Raw genomic sequence first — 20553 nt, forward strand, 5'->3', positions numbered from 1 at the left:
CCCATGTTCCTGCAGTCGACGCAGGACTTGTTGGACATCCTGAACGTGTTGCTCAAAGGTCTTACTATACACCAAGACATCATCCAGGTAGGGAATACAGATGTTGTCACGTAAGCCATCTAGACATTCATTCATGCACCTTTGGAATGCCGCCGGTGCATTCATTAGCCCAAACGGTATTCTATTCCATTGATACAATCCCCAGGGGGTCACGAATGCAGTCAGGGGGCGGCTTTCTTCTGTCATAAAGCCTTGGTGGTAGGCCTTCCCTTGGTCCAGAACTGTAAACCATTTGTTGCCGCCTAGGCCATTTAAGATATCCTGTATACGGGGAATCGGCTGTCGTTCTGGATATGTTTTCTTGTTCAATTCTCGATAATCAATACAAAGTCGCAGACTTCCATCCTTTTTGCGAACACAGACCATGGGTGAGGAGTAAGCCGAACGGGACTTGCAGATCCAATTTCGATTAATCAAGTCTTCTAAGTACTCTTTCACTTCCCCATAGAGTGGCTTGGGATGGAGATATAGTTCTTCTGTACTGGCTCATTGTCCTTTAACTGGATATCAAGCACCAAGTTCTCCACGCAGCCAACCTCATCGTCGTTTCTTGCAAAGGCACCAGCTTCTTGCCGTAGCATTTCGTGGACGATCAATTGTTCATTGTCTTCTAGCTGACTCAAGTCAACTGGTGGCTCCCATCCATCTTGTTCCTGACCAGGATGCAAGGTAGCTTCAGGGTAAAAATTCTCGTCTCCTCGAGAGTACGAGTCGGGAGTATTTGGAATTGGTAGAACTGACTTTACCAGGTGTATCCGGCCCAATTCTGTTCTGCGCTTTAACAAGATGTTTCTGTCTGTATTGTTTTGGACCACGACGGCCACGTGACTAGAGGTTCCCGGGGTTATTTTAGTAAGTTCCTCGCCCAATTCCAGTCCGTCTGGGAGCTCGCTGTCTTCCTTGGGCTCAAATATTACTGGCATCCCCTCTGGAACTGGTCCGAGGTGAGTTTGACACTTAACTGTCGTTGCCTCTCCTTTTGGCAGCATAACATCTCTCTTTCCGACTTTAACAGCTGCAGTACCGGTATCCTGTGTTCTTGACTGGATCAGATTGATCAGGGTACCTACGCGAGTATGATGAATTGAAGGGAATGACTGCTGAATGATGTTACTTGCCGCTTGGTGGTTTCCACCATGTTGAGCGAGAACTTCTTCTATAACATTGAAGCCAATGATTGGGTACTCTTGTTCCTTTTGTCCCACCAGTACTGGAACTGTCAGCTCATGAGCAGTTGTATCATCTCCAGCCAACTTAAACCCGACCTCAATCCAACCGTCAAATGGAATGTTTGTCCCATTCATCGCTTCCAAATTCAACTCTTCTCCTGCTCCCAACAACTCTTCAACATTTCTTAACACCTCCAGCGGTAAGTGAGTTTGTTGCCACTTCCTTGACACAACACAAACCTGGGAACCTGTATCCCATAATGCCTCCACTTCCTTTCCTTGAATTAGGCATTTTACCACGCACCTCCGTCCCACGATTTTCGTCAGTCCGAGCTGCTGCCTTGGCGTCAGGTGGCAGGGAAACGTCGTGTTCAAATCATCGCCATCATCTCCGGCTGCTTTCTGTTTCTCAAGTTCCTGTATAGCCATGCAAACTGGTTTATGCACAGTTCTGTATTTTACTTGACATTCTTTTGAATAATATCTATTGATCTTACAGGCTCCGCAGCGGTTAAGTGGTACATGGTCTGTGCTTTGTTTTCCACACTGCACGTAACGGGACTGATTTTCTTGCCTGGTCACACCCTGTCCCATGGGCGTGACCTCTGGCCGTTTCCCTGAGATTCTGCCGGAGAGCGTCGGCTGAATTGGGCATTACACTCGCGTACATAATGGCCACTCGCCCCACACCTGAAGCAATGGTTGCACGGCCATCCATTCCCACTTTGTTGGCAGGTCCTACACAGTGGGGGTTGTCTCATAGGCTGTTGTGTGAGGGGGGTTTGAGCCCGGAGTGGGGCCCGAACTCTCTCTTTGACTGCGGCCACTTCTGCCTTGAGCTCCCTTAGTTCTTTCATGAGACCTTCCTCCACCCCATTATTCTTTGTCTCCTGCTTGTCCCCTCCCTTTTGAACAGCATTTACCTTGGGGGTTAGCTGTGAACCGAATTTCTGTGATCGCTCCAGTTCGTCACTGAAACACACATTTAATTTCTCGAATAGTTCTTCATCGCTTATAAATTTCTTTTCCAAGTAAGGCTTCATTTCGATCTTGATATTCTCACTTTGCAGGCCAAGGGAAAAGCTATGGACAAACATGCCATGTACTAAGGTAGGATCATATTTCAGGTCCGAGTCAGTTTCTTGAGATGCAAACAAGATCTTCTGTTTCAAATCGAGAAGGCGGATCAAGAATTCTTGAGGTTTTTCCTTTGGCTGTTGGACAGTTGAGCTCAACTGATGATATAGTTCGGTTGCTGTTCTCTCCTGATAATGAGAACGCATAATTCTCCTCAATTTGGCCAGTGTTAAATCTACCTTACCTTCCAAATAACTTCTTAGGCTTAACGCCGGATTTATCGCTTTTATCACAGCCTCTTTAATTTCATCCTCTGTATAGTCGTTCTTTAAACCATTCTCAATTTGATGCACTAGCGAGGAAAAACTCAAACGATCCTTCTGCGACGCGTCGCCAATCTGGCCCGAAATCTTGAAGTCGCGTTTGAATTTTGAAATTGACACCACGGGATTTTGCTCTATTTTGACGGTCGCTTTATTATTTTCAGAAGCTTTCGGCGGTTCCGTTTTCTGTTCCGGTACAAATTTTCCCTGCATACTTAGAGACGACGACAACACTTTGAGCTTCTCATTATCTAATTCTTCCGTTTCGAGGTATTTATTTAGAGCTCGGATAAAAACCAACCTTCCCTTGCTCTCAGGCGGTACAGTAATGTTCAGCCCACTACAAACTTCTTTAAGCCTTTCCTCGCTCAAGGAACACAACGCGGCCTGAATTTCGATCTGCAGACTCTCGGTATCCATCATACTTCCAAAAATAATCTTTCGTACTCACCAATAGTGCAATCAGCCGTTCACAAAAGAAATGCGACACTTTACGTCAAGATCAGTCCGCCGTCGACAGCAATCGACCACAACCAACTCGCGCTCGACGAATCAACCAAGCGTGCCAATTACTTTGTCCTTCACAACCCAAGGCAGTTCTTCGTCGATGATAAGCCTCTTCGGTCGAGTCCTGGCGGGGTCGCCAATGTTACACACTCAAATCACCAGATTAATTAAACACAAGGTTGTATTTATTCGAAAACTCCGAGCACATGCATTCTCTTTTTTTTCCCGACACCCTTTGTGGTTCATGAACTCAACAAAACATGTCACGCACTCTACATATGTAGTAGTGGAGCTCTTTATGCCGGATATGGATGGCTGTGCAGAGACTGTTGTTATTTTGGCATATGTTATTAAAACAATTCACTGTCAAAATAATGTACATAGCCATTAAGCGAAGTGTGAGATAGCTAGTACTTATACATCACTTTACCATTACAAACAACTACACTTTTATAATGCAACGGACTTTTCCCAGTAAACACCAGATGCTTTGGGTTTGTAATAGTGGAGCTCTTTTATGCTGGATATGGAAGGCTGTGCAGAGACCGTTGTTATTTTGGCATATGCTTCTGAACAATTCAGCATTGAAGTAATGTACACAACCATTGGGTGAAATTTGAGACAGCTAGTACATATACATCATCCTCTATGAGGATGATGTATATGTACTATACCACTGTGTGGGCCATATCAGTATACCACTGATATGGCCTTATATTCTTTATGTTGATTGGATAGGCATGGGATGCTGCCTTAATAAGACTTATGTAAAGCTTGAATTACTCACTGATTCTGACATGTTGATGATTGAAAAAGGAATTTTAGGTGTTTCAATGATCTTAAATTACTTTGAGGGGAAAATTATACATATCTTGGTGATTACTACAATTCAAGCAATCCAACAAAATACATCACTTATCTTGATGTAAACAATCTCTATGGATAAGTCATGAGCCAGCATCTTTCTACTAGAGGTTTAAAGTGGATGTCCATCTCTGACAATTGATGAGATGTCCCTTGCATCCTCGATGTGGATCTTGGGTATCCTAAAGACCTTCATGAATTGCAGAACAATTATCCACTTGCTCCTGATTGATTATTGATGAATTAGAAAACTGATTCCAAATCTGAATGATAGAACACCACTTCTTCATATGAAGATACAAAATTGATGCTGATCCTGTTGTGACTGAATTTTTCGAAATTCATTCTGATAATGAAGATAGTATAATATCTGCACTTACCTTCAGGAAACATCCTGAGGTGTAATGGTGGAGTACAATGAAAAACCTGAAAGGTGTTAGAGATGCTATCATCAAGAATATCATCAAATAGATTCTGCTAGGAAATTTGGTTTTCTGATGGAAAAGGGACATTTCCATGGTTGCAGCAAAAACAAAGATCCCAAAATACAATGACTTAAGACCCAAAAACAAAGACCCCTTAATGATCTTGATACAGGAAGTCACACTTTATAGCTTCACGGATGAAAAACAGGTAAAAGTTTGACAACTTCTCTGCTTGCAATGTGATCATTCATCAGTTTAAAAAAGCAAAATTGCCAGCAATTACATTTAACATTAAACCTTAGGTAACTTTTCTTATTTTTTGCTTTACTAATTTATTTTTCAAATACATTGGTGCCCTTCAAAATTCCTAACTGCCACCTCCTGACTTCCCTATTCTAAAAAAAGATCTGAGCTCGCCTATGTGAACTTTCAGCCCAGCTGACACAAGTAGGTGTTACGGTGCTGCTCATCATTCATAGCTAGTCCAGCTGCTCTTCATACAAGCCTGTATGGCAGGATAAATGCCACTATTTAATATTTTCAGTGTTGCATGAAGGCTAGTTCAGTACTGTGGGAAGGCAACTTTCCTTCTTTTGTCTTTACTTGGTTTTGGCTTGACATTCAACAGTTTGGACTCTTTGAATGCAATAAGCTTCAATTGAAAAAGCACATTTGCTGAAAACGCTTAGGAAAGCTCTTCTTACACCATTTTGAACTACAGAAAAGAGTCAGAAAACAGGTGGGAGCTTCTGCAGAGTGGGAGATTCTGCAGTTTGAATGCAATAAGCTCCACGTGAAGAAAGCACATCCACTGAGGAAGCTTTGGAGACAACATTTTTCTTAAGGAATTCCAAATTACATGGTTCTTAGATACACTAAGTTCATTGGAGGGGGGAGCACATGACAGATACATTTGATCACTTTCAATAAAAGAAAATAAGGGCCGATCTTTGTTTTCACGTGTTCCTTTTCAGGTGTTCTTTTTCGGGTTTTTGTTTTTCTGGTCTTAGTGTTTGGGTCTTTATTTTCAAGGTCCTTTTATCAAAAAATCAGTGTTTGATTGCATACTTTATCATTGTTGGAAAGATTAAAACCAGAACTGGATATTTCTGGAGAGAAACCATAACAAGATCATAATAAATGAAGAAAATAAAAAGGTCTTTGTTTTCAGGCCTCCATCTTTGAGTCTTCATTTTTGGGTCTTTGCTTTTGGTTCGTCGTTTTTGAGTCTTTGGTCTTCAGTCTTAGTTTTCAGGGGTCATCGTTTTCATTACACCCATCTCCAAAGCAAGTGCAAGCAGATCATTGCTACAGGTGTAGCAGTGTTTCAATGTTTAGAGAGGATTTTGTTGAACCGGATACTGTTTTCCAACCAGAAACACTGATCAGAATGTAGGCACTACAGTGTATTTGACACTTGACAAGATAAAAATGAAGTCAAAGTATGTAAATATATGCTCTGTACAAAGCTTCCTTATGAGAAATTTCTCAGTTGAAAAAATGTAGTCACTGAATCTGAAAATATACACCATTACAACATTGGTGAATTTCTGGAATAGATGACAAATGGGCAATCCTTCTGAAAGCATGGGGAATGGGGAAAACTAAACAGATGCAAGAATGCTGATCAGAAGCTTTAAGTCATTGCTCTTCTCCTATCTGTGCAGCACAAAGGTTATCTTGCCATTAGTGCTAGGTGATGTGTGGTACACACCTGTCTTTCACCAACTTTGTGTGAAGATGACATTGATCTGTGCACAATTCCACCATATTCAATACGTTTAATGTCTTTGTTCTATATCCAAAAATACATACAGCTAGGCAGTGTGAGTTTCAGACAGCTGAAGCATCATAATCAATTGACTCTTGGGCCATGAGCTAGACATTGATGACACCACAAATTTTATTCCCAAGAAATAATGTGGGCAAAAGATGTAAGAAAACACATCACATTTTGGAATAATTTTGATCTTAATTTTCAATCTGAGAGTTATTTTCAAATGAGCAATTTGGCTGCCAATTACAAATGTATTACTTTTCTGGAAACCAAAGCAGTATTGGTTTTGGCAGACAGACAGCTGAAGGATACTAATTAATTAAAACATTATTAAAAGCATCAAATATTTACATCGTTTTGCTCACCTTGTGGTACATGATGACCACACCAGTCTAAAATGTAACTTTGCTTTCTGTCATTTTTCAACTCTAAGTATGGAAGATATAGAGAATAATACATGGGTGTGCATAGATAATTAAGGAATTTCTCTTTGAGTGTTCAACTCTATAGCTCACAAGTGAGGGCAGCGAATGAGTGAGATGTTGAGTTGAAAACTCAAGGAGAAACTCCATGCATATGTTATTTTGTTTATCACATGAACGCAATAGCCCTTTTCCAACAAGAAAAAGCTGACTTCATTAATGAATGAAAATAAATGAATCAACAAACACCGAATAACAATTGCAAAGTGCATTAGCACTAACTCTTAAGATGGAAAAATGCACTGAATCATGTTTATCAAAAACAACAGTGGGCATAATTTTCAATTTACAAAATTCTAATTTATTGACTTTGTCCTTACCCGTAGAAGAAGTCTTCCAGGTAAACAGCCAAAATTGGCCAGTGGCAAATCTTCCAGTAGTTGATTTTTGTCCTCTGGTGCAAGAAATGTCATTACCAATGCCACTGAATATGTAGCATTCAGTTTATCTTTTCCTATATTGGTTTTCCTCCCCTTCAAGAAAAATTTGAACATCACTGTCTGTGAGCAATATGGATTTTTTCCCATGTGTGTTGTTACAGCTTTTCTCAGAACTGAAAATCCTTGTATAACACCCTAGTTAATATGATTAATGCACATATCATATAGATAGAGGACACTTTTTCAATAGATCTAATTACAGTTTTAGCTAACCCTTAACATTTTCTATGTTTTATCAAATGCACATTGCATGACAAAATACTTATCAAATAATTGAAATGGCTATACCTCTACAGTCATCCTAATCCTTTTCCTGGCACCTCTTGACTTTACTTGTCTGCTCTTTATTTAAAATAAAAGAAATCAAATGAAGTAAACAAACTTACTGTCAGTTGCACTAAATGTCCTTAGGAACAATGTATCCCAACTTACTCCCCTTAGTAAATTTCAGTGTAGCTCTCAACTAGTCTTTTTCTCTATGTCCATGCCCTTGGAATTACCATTAACTTTTCACATACAAAAGATATCCCAAGTTTTTAAGGAAGTAAATTACAGCACAGATAGAAGGCTCACTGGATGTTTCATTAAATTAATTTTGCCTACCAGGAATCCCTGTAAACATTTGTAGACCTAAACTTCTGGCAATCTCCTTTCAAGATGGACTGAAATTATCATCTTAGAGCTGGGTTTGTTTAGCAGTGTTTTCATTTTCCCTTAAAAAGTACCCTAAAAACTTATGTGAAAGTCTCATCTTTTTACCATAATTAGGGGCTCAAAATTATAGGTGCTGCTTGTAGATGAGATAATAACTTTCAGGATTAACGGTTTTGAATGGGATCACAAATAGCTCTAAAAGCTTCAGTAAGTAAAGAAGGACCATATTGAAACCTTTTGATGATCATTATTTTAAGTAGAAATGGTGGCTCCTACATGTAAAAGGGCTTAGTACCTTCAGGTTCCTTCTCGCCAGTAGTTCTTTCAAGTGTTTCATTTGCACTTTGCTTGAGTAGCAACAAGTTTTCCTTCAATTGATGGCTTCTATATGTCCTTGAAAACATGATGTGCACATAAAGCTGTTGAGGAAGCTAACCTTTCTGTGTTTTTTACTGATTGCTGTGAAACTACCCAACTCAGCCCACACCTTCCTCTGTTAATAAAAAAATGCTACCGAGCAAACATTGTATGTCATACTCCTCTGCTTCATTTTTGTTCAAATTTTATCCAATTCATTTCCACTGTGGGTTTTAGCAATGAGGACAACTCTTATCAGTCCCAAGAATTAGGGAAATTGATTAAAGATAAAAGATTGACTCATTAAGGTTGCTACAAATATACAACATTGGATTGAAATTGTGAGAAAATTTTGCCTACAGTTTTTCATGAAAAGGAAGATTAAAGGTGATTCATTTTAACAACCAGAAACTTTTCTCTACCGATAACCAAGTAAGAGTCTGAGTCACTAGTCATGCTAATGCATATCCTATCTTTCTATTTGACATTTCCTGTTCCACACTTTTTTCCTCTCGTTTTCACCCCATTCACTAAATCAACAATAAAGCCCCAAGTGACCCAAGCCTTCTGTTTCTCTCTAGGTGAGACTGTATATGAAAATTTGGCCCAAAGGATAAACTAAAGGAAAAGAAAAACACCAATTGATACCTATCTGATGAGTTTTCAATACATTTGCAAGGGATGCACAGACAGAAGTTGTAATATAGCACTCGTGCAAGGCCTACCTTCTCTTCTACCAAGAAGCTATCATGGTAAAACATCCTCATACACCGCTCAACACAACGTGTGCAGTTTCACTTCGGCTGAAAGTCCCCGTCAATTACACAATTAGTCAATGGTCTTTTCACTTAGTTGCTATGGTTTTGCTTTTTTATTTTAGCAAATCGTGATCTTTCATTAACTTTTGAGGGTGAAACCCAGAATGGTCACGAAAAACGTTTCAAATCAAGAAAATTTTACGACTTTAACAAATAATAACATAAAGAAAATGCGTGACCAGCCTGTAGGCCTGATATTTCTACCGCCTGCCTGACTTTTAAAATATGTCTTGCAAATGTTGAAACAAAATTTAACTTCCTTGGGATACAGGCCTACAACGAGGCAAAAAGCTGGCTACGCCCCTGAATTAAAGAGTGGATACGCTCACTGTGATCATACCCGAAAAAAAGAGAAAATGTACCTTTAAACAGCCACAAAATATATGTTGCAATACAATCGACCATTTGATTGCCAGGCAAGCACTGCACAGTGACAACTTCTTTTCCCGCGAAAACTGAACTGATTATGCCAACATGGCCGCCACGGACTCCACAATCTGTATATACAGAAAAGCAATTCAAATTTTAAAAAATCAAGATTGTCGAATCGAGTTGCAGTAAGAAACTGGTCTTCACTTGAATATTAAACAATAACGCAAAAATATCATCTCTTGGTTGTACTCCTTTGACATAACGACAAAACCGAAGTTACGCCTAACGGTGCAGTCGCAACGAACTTACGTCTGATCCACTGTGCCTCGAATGTGTCGATTACGGATAGCGCCAAGTTTTTTTCTTCTCTCGCGGACGATTGTCAAGCGTACGGAAGATGTTGGTAACAGCCCGCAATATTTGATCGTCCCCGAGTTTACGGGTACTTCGAGAAACACAAACTTTTGGCCCGATAAAATTTCACTAGAACGGCAAAGATAAGTTATCCGTACCAGAAATAAAGCAGTTGTGTTGAGCAATTAGTCGCATTTACACTGTAGTCTCTGGTAGTAGATCGAATTAAAGTACATAGCAAGAAACTGTTTCTTCTAAGATCTGTACAGTTACAATCATGAACTAAACATCAATGCCTGCTGCAACGATCTTAGCCTGATTTTCAAGGATAACAATAAGGCAAATTAAGTTACGTAATGAACAATACACGGATATGTAAAACGATGCCGATAAAATAATGAGCTCAAATTTTAAAATTACAGAAGGGAAAGTACACCGCCGAAAAACAAGAGACGGCTAATTTGATTTAGAACCGCGATGACAAATATTTACGCTAACAATGGAGACAAAGGCTATAAAATAAATGTTTCGTGGTTACACTAACTACTACCTAGAAGATGATTGTTCCTTTCTTGCTTTAAGCGCCCTTAATCTGTGGGCAGGTGCTTGCTTAGCGGTCAAACAAAGGCCTTTCTTTTTGGGGTGTCACTACATCGAGGATCAGCAGACCGTGGAACTTTTCATTAAAAAAAGTAATCGAATGAAATAAACACTAGAACGTACCTAACAATGTTTACAAGTTCGTTTACGGGTATAAAGAAGAATGCTTTAAGTGAGAAATAGATTTTAATTGTCCTCCACGTAAAATTCAAGGTTACTCCCCACCTTCAGGGGCCGAAAAAAACATATTTTGGTTTATTTGACTGAACCGAATTGGAACGTTTAACCTAACGTTTCCAAAAGAACAATTTTTTAAATAGCCAAAAGCACCCGAGCTATTTAGAATAATGTAATTTCTGGTAAAAGTTAGCAAATCAGGAAGGTGTCATAATCTCGTACTTTGCTCCTCAAAGTCTTTGTTAAAAAAAAAGGAAAGAAAAATTAGAAACAGGCCCAAAGAAGGAAGAAGTCGCCACCGAACCAAATTTGCCATACACAGGTTTAAAACCGAGGTTTCCTTTTATTTATTCAAGTACTAGAAGCCAACAAGTTGCAACTAGTACTACTACTAAGGCACGTGGCTCCGTGTGGAGCATAGGCCATCGACGACCCCTCGCCATCGCACTCTGTTGTGGGCTAATCTTGCTGCTCCTATCCAGTTTGTACCTTGCTGCTTGAGCTCTGCCTCAGTGTCTCGCCTCCAGCTGTTGCAAGGCCGGCCTCTCTTCCTCTTTCCTTGCGGGTTCCAGGTCAAAGCTTGGCGTGTGATACTGAGGGTGTGTCCGATCCAGCCCCACTTCCTCTTCAGAATTTGTTTTGCTACTGGTTCCTGTCCCGCTCGCTCCCACAGCTCTTCATTTGGGATCATCTCTGGCCATCGGGTGTTGTAGATGCGCCGTAGAAAGGTATTGAAGAATGTCTGGATTTTCTGCAGCATTGTCTTTGTCGTCCTCCAAGTTTCGCATCCGTAGAGCAAGACTGACTTCACATTGGAGTTGAAGATGCGAAGTTTGGTTCTTGTCCTGATCTTCTTGGACGACCAGATGTTCTTGAGCATGACAAAAGCTGCTCTGGCCTTGCCAATCCTGGCTGTGACATCTCTGTCCGTGCCCCCCTGTCGGTCAACTGCACTCCCAAGGTAGATGAAGGAATGCACTTCCCTGATGGGCTCTCCATCGACTGTGACTGGTGTGTTGGCAGTGGTGTTAATCTTCATCAGCTCTGTTTTCCTCTTGCTGATCTTGAGTCCTGTCCCAGCTGATATGGTCTCCAGGCAGGTGGTTTTGTCCTGCATATGTCGGTGGTTGTGTGACAGGAGCACCAGGTCATCAGCAAAGTTGAGGTCATCCAGCTGCGTCCAGGGTGTCCACTGTATCCCGTTGTTCCTGCCTGTTGTGGTGGTCTTCATGATCCAGTCGATGACCAGAAGGAAGAGAAATGGTGACAGCAGGCACCCTTGACGGACTCCAGTCTTGACCTCGAAGCTTTCTGACGGCGTGAGCGATATTGCAGCTCATGTCCTGGCAGGTACAGCGGATGAGGGCGATGATCTTCTCCGGGACTCCGTAGTGCCTCAGCAGCTTCCACAGCGTCTCTCTGTCCACACTGTCGAAGGCCTTCTCATTGTCTATGAAGTTGATGTAGAGAGGGGAGTTCCACTCCAGCGACTGCTCTACTATGATGCGTACACTGCCGATGTGGTCTGTTTCTGCGGAAGCCAGCCTGCTGGTCTCGGAGCTTGGGGTCGACTGCCTCTTTCATCCTCTCCAATAGAACTCTGTTGAGCACTTTGTCTGGCACTGACAGGAGCATGATCCCTCGGTAGTTGTTGCAGTCCCTGAGGTCTCCTTTCTTGGGCAGCTTAATCACGATACCTCCTTTCCACTGAGCCGGTACCTCTTCCTTCTCCCAGATCTTGCTGAAAAGACTGTGTAGCATGTTGGTCACCGTTTCCATGTCTGCTTTAATGGCCTCTGCTGGTATCTCGCCTGGTCCTGCCGCTTTCCCACTTCTCAGTGTCATGATGGCCTTCTTGATCTCTACTTTTGTAGGCTTGTCGCAGCTGATGGGTAGTTCTGTCTCTGCTGGCGGGATGTCAGGTGGTGTTTCAGGAGAAGGGCGGTTCAGCAGTTCCCTGAACTGCTCTGCCCATCGCTTCAGCTGTTCCTCGGTTGTCGTCGGTTGGTCTCCATCTTTATCCTTCACTGGCTTGTCTGTCTGCTGGAATTTGCCCGACAGCTTCTTGATTACCAGGTACAGGTCTTTGAGGTTCCCCTGTCCGGCTGCTTCCTCTGCCTGACTGGCTTGGTTTTCGATGTAATCCCTTTTATCCTTCCTAATGCTCCTCTTCACTTCTCCGTCCGCTGTTATATATTATGCTATATTCTATCTGCGCCTTTGCCTTGGCTGCTCTTGTTCGGCTTGTGTTCAGGTCAGTTTTCCTCTTTTTCCTCTAGCTTCTGGGTGGTGTCAGCAGAGATCTATTCCTTGTGTTAGGTCGCCTTCTTACCCAGAACTTCTTCAAACGTATTGTGCCAGAGTTTCTTGCTGTCCTCCCACTGTGTCTCGATGTCTGTCTCCCTACCTTCTGTCAGCTCCTGTAGTAGCTGGAATCTGTTGGAAAGGCTGATCTGGGGTGCTGTTCGTGTGTCTTTATTCCTGAGCAGTCCAACGTTGTACCTTGTTCGAGTGTTGTATGCGTTGGCGTACCTCTTCTTCAGCCGCAGCCTCATTGTTGTCGTAACCAGGTAGTGGTCTGATGACACGTCGGCACCTCGCATCACTCGCACATCTAGCCATGACCTCCTGAACTTCTGGCTAATGCAGATGTGATCAATCTCGTTCTCCGTTCTGTGGTCTGGGGATCTCCATGTGGCTTTGTGGATACGCTTGTGTGGGAAGATGCTTCCTCCTATCACCAGCTGGTTCCAGGCGCAAAGGTCTGGAAAGCGCTGACCATTCTTATTCATCTGTCCCAGTCCGTATGTCCCCATGGTGTCCTCGTAACCATGTCTTTGGCTCCTCCTTTATCTATCACCGCCTGTAGTTGCTGGTAGAATTTATCCTTCTTCTCTTCTTCCGCATCATTGGTGGGAGTATAGCACTGTATGATGTTCAACTTGATGTCCTTCCTCTTGGTGATAAACTTGGCTGTGATGATGCGGGAGTTCACAGGTTCCCAGTTGACGAGCGCTCGCTATGCCTCTGGTGCCAGCATCAGGGCCACGCTCTCAGTGTGGGGGGCTCCATCCTCTGTGTGTCTCGAGTACAGCAGCTGCTCTCCTGATGAAAGTCTCAGCTGTCCTGTCTGTAGCCACCTCGTCTCACCGAGTCCAAGGACTCCAATCATATAGTTTTTCATTTCCTTTGCTACTTGGGCGGTTCTTCCAGCTTCAAACATTGTCCTGGCTACTCTTGTTGTTGTCCTGGATGTCAGAAGGGGGTTGGCCTTGCAGCTTCCTTTCAGCTTTCAGTGCAATGCGTCATAAGTCTTCGGGGTGGAGACCCTTCCTCTCACAGGTGAGTGTTTTGGGTAGTTGTGGTGGATGCTTCTGTAACTAGGTCGTTTTTACAGGTAGGGGTGTTAGCCCTACGCAAACCCATTTAGCCTCTGGGTGAGGTGGTCCACATTTGTCTGACCTCTACCCTTTGACCTGTCCAGCATGGGTGGCCCTACCAGGAGCATACGCTCCCGCTGGTGTAGCTCTCTGGGTCATTGAGGTACTCAAGCCGTCACACCACGACAAGGGGTGGACCATGTTACAGAGCCTCCTCTTAACGGCCTCCAGCCAACAGTCATTTTGTGAAAAGACGTTTCAAATGGCCTATGAGGGCTAGAAAATATCACAAATGCGTCGATTAATAATTTATTTAACTTAATTGAGATATTAAGCCCGAGATGTAATTTAGATATATAATATTCAGAGCTTATTCATAACCCTTATGGATGTCAACAATTATTAACCACGAACATATAGTGTGATCTGCCTCTCTTGCCTCTGGTGTATCATGTAAAAACAATTTAACTATTACGCCTCAAAAGAGACATTTCCTCCACATGCCGCTATGCATTACTATTGGACCTCGGGGACCAATCGGTGTAGAAGCTACGCGACGCTCGTGTGTGTCCAGAACTGTTAAAAACGAACCCGTGAGTTCTTTTCTTTGTGACCCTTTTGTGTTATTTTCACCTAAATGGAAAGCAGGAGAATTTTCATCATGGAATTTAGCACCTTATATATTCATTAGTTTAGGGGAATGTATTGTAAGCTATCAAGGAAACGTCTAAACATGATTTTAATAAAGTTTTATTAAGTGACTAAATGTGACTTTCTCAAAGTTTAAGTAAAGCAGATATCATTCGATGATATGAAGAGAACTTCTTCTCTTTACAACGTGGAACAGAAAAAGTAAAAAGCAAGACCTTTTCACGGTCTAGACTATGGGTAGTCCCTCCTTTTCGGCAGAGTCTGTCGCGTAAGTAAAAAAAATCACTGAAAAAAATTGATGTTGGGGACTTCTTGGAGTGAGGCGCTTCTTTTCGCACGACGGACTTCGCCGAAAAAGAAAGAGTGCTCGTCGTCTATTCACAGTCCAGAAATGCATAATCCTATATTTAACTATATTTTATTAAGCTTACCATCTTTCTTATTCTATTTATAAACATGACGCTATAGACATTGCTGATCCTAGCAGTATGCAGGACGCGTATCACCATATGAACTTCGTAATAGACCTCGCTCACTAGTAGAGTCTCTGTGGCTCGGTGGTAGAGCATCGGAGCGCGAGATCCTAATGTCTGAGGTTCGATTCCCCATGAAGACTAGGAATTTTTTCTTTGTACCACGCTCATGACAAGAAGAAAAACATCTTTATCACATAAACTACAGTGTTATACAAGGATTTCCAGCACTGAGAAAAGTAACTACACACATAACAAGATATCGTATTGTCTCAGGTGTATCTGATATCGCCAATCAGCTGCTGACACGTCACTCGCCTTTCACGCCACTCATTCAGGTTGATGAATGAACATCCGTGTTCCCAGGCAAAAAGAATTATCGCTGCTAAAGCACTGAGAGTTGCGTATTGCATATAGATAGTGACGTTCAAACTTTTCTGGAAGAGGGAGAAAACCAAAATACCAAAAGACGAACCGAAAGTTACGTATTCAGTGGCTTTGGTGATGGCAATTCTAGAGGCTGAGAATGAAAATCGACTGCTGGATGTTTTGCCACAGGCCGATTTTGTTCGACTTGAAAGATTTCTTCTGTCGGTAAAGGAAAAGTGTATAACGGAGGATTTTGTTCATTAAAAATTACGTGCATTGTCCTTTTTGTAATGATTCGACACATTTTTTTCGTCTTGAGCCTTTACATCAACGCACTTTACGATTTTTATTCGGGGATTGTCTATCCTTTTATTTTCATTGATTAGTAAAGTCGAGTTTTCTTGTCAGTAAAGGGCTATTGTGTATATATAGTAAACAAAATAATACACGGTTGCTTGTTGATATGGAATTTCTCTTCTCGTGTTTCACTCAACATCTCACTCGTTCGCTGCGCTCACTCCTGAGCTATCGAGTTGAACACTCGAAAAGAAATTCCATATCTACGCGCGCCCATGTATTATTCTATATATTTCCTATTGTTTCGCGCTCAGTCTGTACCACAGTAACGCGAGTTACAACCAGGTGGCTTGGAAAGTTTGTAGATAAAGTAGGCTCCACAGTTTTTGACTGAAATCTCTATTGTGTGTTTGCAACCAGTGGGACGATCACTAAAGCAGACTGTCCTGTAAACTTCACCATCCTTAAGTGTGGGATGAGCACCATCCAACCAGCCTGACCAGACTGTACCACAGTGGTATGCATCCACACGCTTTGTTGGCATTTTTGTTCCAGCATCTCCCATTAAACGATACCATTCCGCAGGGTCACTCTCTGTAGGGAGTTGATCGTCACAAGACTCTGGACCCTTAGTTGGTGTTGAGTAACTGCTCTTCCTGTCGTTTTCATTTAGAATTTTGTAATTTTTGCAAGGATTTCCTACGAAATTAAATGATAATTATAACAGGATCAAAGTCGTTAGAATCAATGTTAAAAGATTTTGTCTAACGAACATTACTTACTGCACATTCAGCAAGAAGTCATTCAGTACTTATAGTAGGAGCTCGTCATATTTCCCCAGCAGCATAATTCAATCATCGAGTGGTCACATATTGTTTAAAAACATACATATCTTAGACTTTTTTCTCTTTTTCTTCTTCTTTTCACATTAACGAAGTTATTAAGCTAGTAAACAGCTCTGAGCTTCAAGGCCAAACTTTGTTTTAATGCTGTTGTCAGCATGAAGACCATGCGAAGGCAGAAACAAACGATTCTAATAGCGAAGTCAAGAAAAACCAGTGCATTCCCGAATTTCCTACGACAATCACTTGAAAATAGCTGTGTTCAACATATGAATGATAGCGAGATTACTTCAAAGGACACCCTATAGTACCTTCACATCCGTAGAGCTCCATTCTCATCGAAATGTGTTTATGCCATTTGGTGGGTAGAAGTCTTACGTAACGCGCCTTAATGGATGGGTGGATCGGCTGGAATACAACAGTGTCACTGTCTTGGTTTGCAATGAACTCCTGCAAACAGAGGCAGAAAATAGATTTGATGTTAATCCATCATTTTACCACAAAAGTCAGAAGTGATACTTTTATTTAATGGAAATTTGCTATGGTCGAACCTCAAATAAGCAGTTTTTGGAGCTGAAATACGAGACATTTCTAGAAGATATCAAGTATCATTTCCCACCCTTTAACTTTACAAGTCAGACCTAACCCAAGGGGAAAGTACAGGACGTAAAAGAAAACATGCATGTTCCTACAATGTACCTTTGGAAAGTTTTGACCTGGTGTTTGATAAAAGTTAAAGTTCACTCCATCATCACTGTACTGCATTCTGTATTTTTTCACCCATTGGTTGTGGGCATTCCTTCCTTGAGTGGCCATCTGTGTTATTGTCGTCTTAGTAAGAAGATCAACCTGGATCCACTAATTCAAATTCTTGTTTTTAGCTGACCAGCCTCCTTTTTTTCGTTGATGCGCCAAAAAATTCAACCTTCCCTGGATTGCAGCATGGTTTCCATCCCACTCTGAAGAGGCTGAGATCTGAGCGTCCTTTATGAGTCTCAACTGGTTATCCATACCCAGGGGTGCTGAGCATGCTGTAAGGGTTGGAATAAGAGGATTAATCCCAACATAGCGTATGAATAACTCTAGGAATAATTCGATTATGTTGGCGTGACTTTTTGACGTAAATTTTGTTCAATGACTTTGCCAGCATGAACCACCTAGAGCACAGTATCGTATCCGAAGCACTACCCGCAGAGAGGTCAAAGGTTTGAATTTTGCTTGAAGCGCACGAAATTTTCTCTCTTAGTATTCCTCTGTAAAGAACTAAGATATTTGTCGTTTCAATATGCTTAGATGTACATGAGAAGAAAACTTCTGTCGGAAAGTACAGGAAATTACCGAAATGGCGGAAGACTTCGACGTCTTCTTGGTTTGAACTGTGCCGTGGTGGCATGGAATCGATGGAACCTGTGTTTTTTCGCCTTGCGTTTGCATTTGCGTTACCCGGGCTCACAAGTGCGAGAAGCGTATGCAAATGCAAATACAAGCTCAAGAAAATGAAAAACTTTTCATTCCTTGCGTTGACGCTTGCGTCTGCATTTGCGTCGGGGTGGTTGAAACGTGTAAATCCTTGTATTTGCACCGCAAGGCTTGCGTCTGCACTTACATTTGCGTCGCACGTTTGAAACAGGCTTTCGCTTTTTCATCCAAGAGCCATACATGTCTGAATGAGGCAAAATACTCTTTTGTACGTTTTTGAGACTATTAACAGTACCTGACGCTGTACAATTGCGTCCATCTCCAGTATATCGAGGTTTGCAAGTGCACACGTACGATCCGCGTATGTTAACACAAGTGGCGTATACGTAACATGAGCCAGGGTATGTTTTGCATTCGTCAACATCAGTCAAAAATTTTAAAAATAAAATAAGGAAAAGAGAGAAAGGAGTAAAAGCTAGGATTTAGTTCTTCTCCATGAGCCGTACATGTATGAACGAAACAAAATACTGATTTGCACGTTTCTGGTTTCATGCGATTCTAAGCGAAGTATCAAAATATTCTTGAGCTTTGCTCACGTTGTTGAAGTCTACTCCACGAACTGCGCTTCGTTTGCCACCCGAGCACAAGATAAATTCAACGGAACTCTATCTAACGAGAAAAACAGGAATCGACACCATTGAATCAAGAGAGAAATTCATGCTATTTTAAGCACTATGTAGATTACCATTTTCACAGTGTTCTCCATCGGACCCAGGAGGGCACAAGCATCGATATCCCTTTATGGTGAAACCAGTCTGACAAGTTGCGTTATTTTGGCACAGTGAATACGTATCACAAGAGTTCTGAAAGAACGAGACAAAAATCTACGGATTGAAAGAACGAATCGTTAAAGAAGAATGAAGAAGCAAAATGTTCGCAAAACGTCAGTTATTTTTAATATGTCATCCTAAATTAACCAATTCGTAAATTCTTCTGGTAACTTACCTTCGAGCCACGATAGTAAAAAAACGCGTCATTTGTCAAGTCGCTGTCATATTTCAGATGTGTGGCGTTATTTAGCTCACAGATGTGACCTGATTTGTCATTCTTTGGATTAATCCCTGGATCTTTTTTGAAGTTAAGACTGACACAGTTGTCGTTCAGGTAGCAAAGAAGCTCACAGTCATCTAAGTTCTTGACTTTTCTTGTTTCAATAGAATGGTTTACCAAACGTCTTTCAGCAAAGAAGTAGTAATCTGGAAACAGCATTGCGCGCTCTCGCTCTAAAATGAATAAATTTAAATATAGTTACAAGGCAAAATTTTCCATCGCGCAAAAATAAAATCTCAAGGAAAAGGCTCTTAAGACGAATTTCTTGGCAAAAAAGTCTGGGATCAAAGCCAATGCAGGTGGTTAGAGTTGGTTAACTATGGTTTATTTATGGATATGAATGCGATCCTCGCAGTATTTATGTCATCTCGTTATTTTCCTAAATTGTTTCCTCGACACAGATTATTCAATCATTCTCTGTTTTCATCAATTTTTTTTATCACAAGTCAGGTCCGCGCACATCTGTTTTCTGTGGTAGAAAAATATTGATCAGAGCAAAGGAAAAATAAGAACACACAACTGAATGACATACTTTTGAATAAATTACAGTCTTGAGTTATTGCAATGAGATTGATGTTGAAAGGAAATAAACTTTCAAAATTTGAAGAGACTTCTGCGCAAATGTTTTGACTAAAATCTTCGTGTTAAAGCTATTTGTTGTTTGGCAAGCCTGTACTTTAAAACTAATCCTTAAAAGGTTTTGAGTAAGATTTTTTTTCTGTTTTCGATCGCACTAAAAGGGCCCAAAAAATATTGTAAGAAACAGGGTACCCTGTATTTCCGCAGAATTGTTAAACCCAGAAAACACAATTTATTTCATGCACTGGCATTGCTTCTCTATATCAAGACCTAGTTTGACTAAGAGCGGCTTCACGATACAAAGTATCCAACTCCCGTGTTTCAAAATAAAGCGAAAATATCTTAAGGGTAGTTTTATCGGTTCATACAATTGTGAGTTTAGCATTAGGAGTGTTCTTGTTTTGAATGAAGCACTTTTTACCGTGGTCGTTCCTTGTTTTCATGTAGTTTATTCTGTAACTGAATCTCATTTTTTCGCTCTTTTCTTGGCTCTTTGCCTTTTTTTTTATTTTTATTAGATTTTGTCGAATGAAAAACATACCCCGGCGAATTTCACTCAAACACTACTCGTAATAACACATACTGATCATACGTGTACACATCCAAACCTCTCTAATGGTTCATGATAGTAACACCCCTTTCTTAAATTCTACTTGTTATAATCACATTTGTTGAGTTCGGATTCTTAGTTTTGTCGTAATGACAGGTCGTGCATATAGAACTTTCAAAACTCAGTGCATGAACTGTTAAAAATCAGCAAAATTGAGGCAAATAGTGATGGGAAATTAGATTGTACGAATGAAATATGAATCTAGGGATAGAAAATGATCCGTTCGCAGTTTGCAACTCACCTTTACAAAACGTCCAACAAGTCATCAAAGCATTTAGGACTGCGACGATGAAAAGTGTAGAAAAGTCCATGCTTCCTGAAGACAGCAGACCTCAATATTGATGCAACAAATTTCGAGTTGACCACC

The 20553-nt window shown here is 41.2% G+C and overlaps 1 protein-coding gene across 1 annotated transcript; it reads right to left on the reverse strand.

Moving 5' to 3' along the window:
* Positions 1 to 17326: 17326 nt before the first annotated feature.
* On the reverse strand, positions 17327 to 20553 carry LOC136276884 (uncharacterized). The gene is made up of 5 exons (XM_066166397.1): positions 20428 to 20553; positions 18893 to 19170; positions 18633 to 18750; positions 18075 to 18131; positions 17327 to 17499 (listed from the first exon to the last, which is right to left on the reverse strand). The coding sequence occupies exons 1-5, from the start codon at positions 20495 to 20497 to the stop codon at positions 17327 to 17329; spliced, it is 696 nt and encodes a 231-aa protein (XP_066022494.1). The 5' UTR covers positions 20498 to 20553.

This window comes from Pocillopora verrucosa, chromosome 5 (assembly GCF_036669915.1).
Source record: "Pocillopora verrucosa isolate sample1 chromosome 5, ASM3666991v2, whole genome shotgun sequence".
In the NCBI taxonomy this organism is placed as follows: domain Eukaryota; kingdom Metazoa; phylum Cnidaria; class Anthozoa; order Scleractinia; family Pocilloporidae; genus Pocillopora; species Pocillopora verrucosa.

Coding starts and splice junctions, on each gene's coding strand:
- LOC136276884 (XM_066166397.1), bottom strand. CDS start 20,497: ATGGACTTTTCTACACTTTTCATCGTCGCAGTCCTAAATGCTTTGATG. Junction 18,751..18,892: donor TTTACTATCGTGGCTCGAAG/GTAAGTTACCAG, acceptor TCGTTCTTTCAG/AACTCTTGTGATACGTATTC. Junction 18,132..18,632: donor TGGAGAACACTGTGAAAATG/GTAATCTACATA, acceptor TGCCTCATTCAG/ACATGTATGGCTCTTGGATG.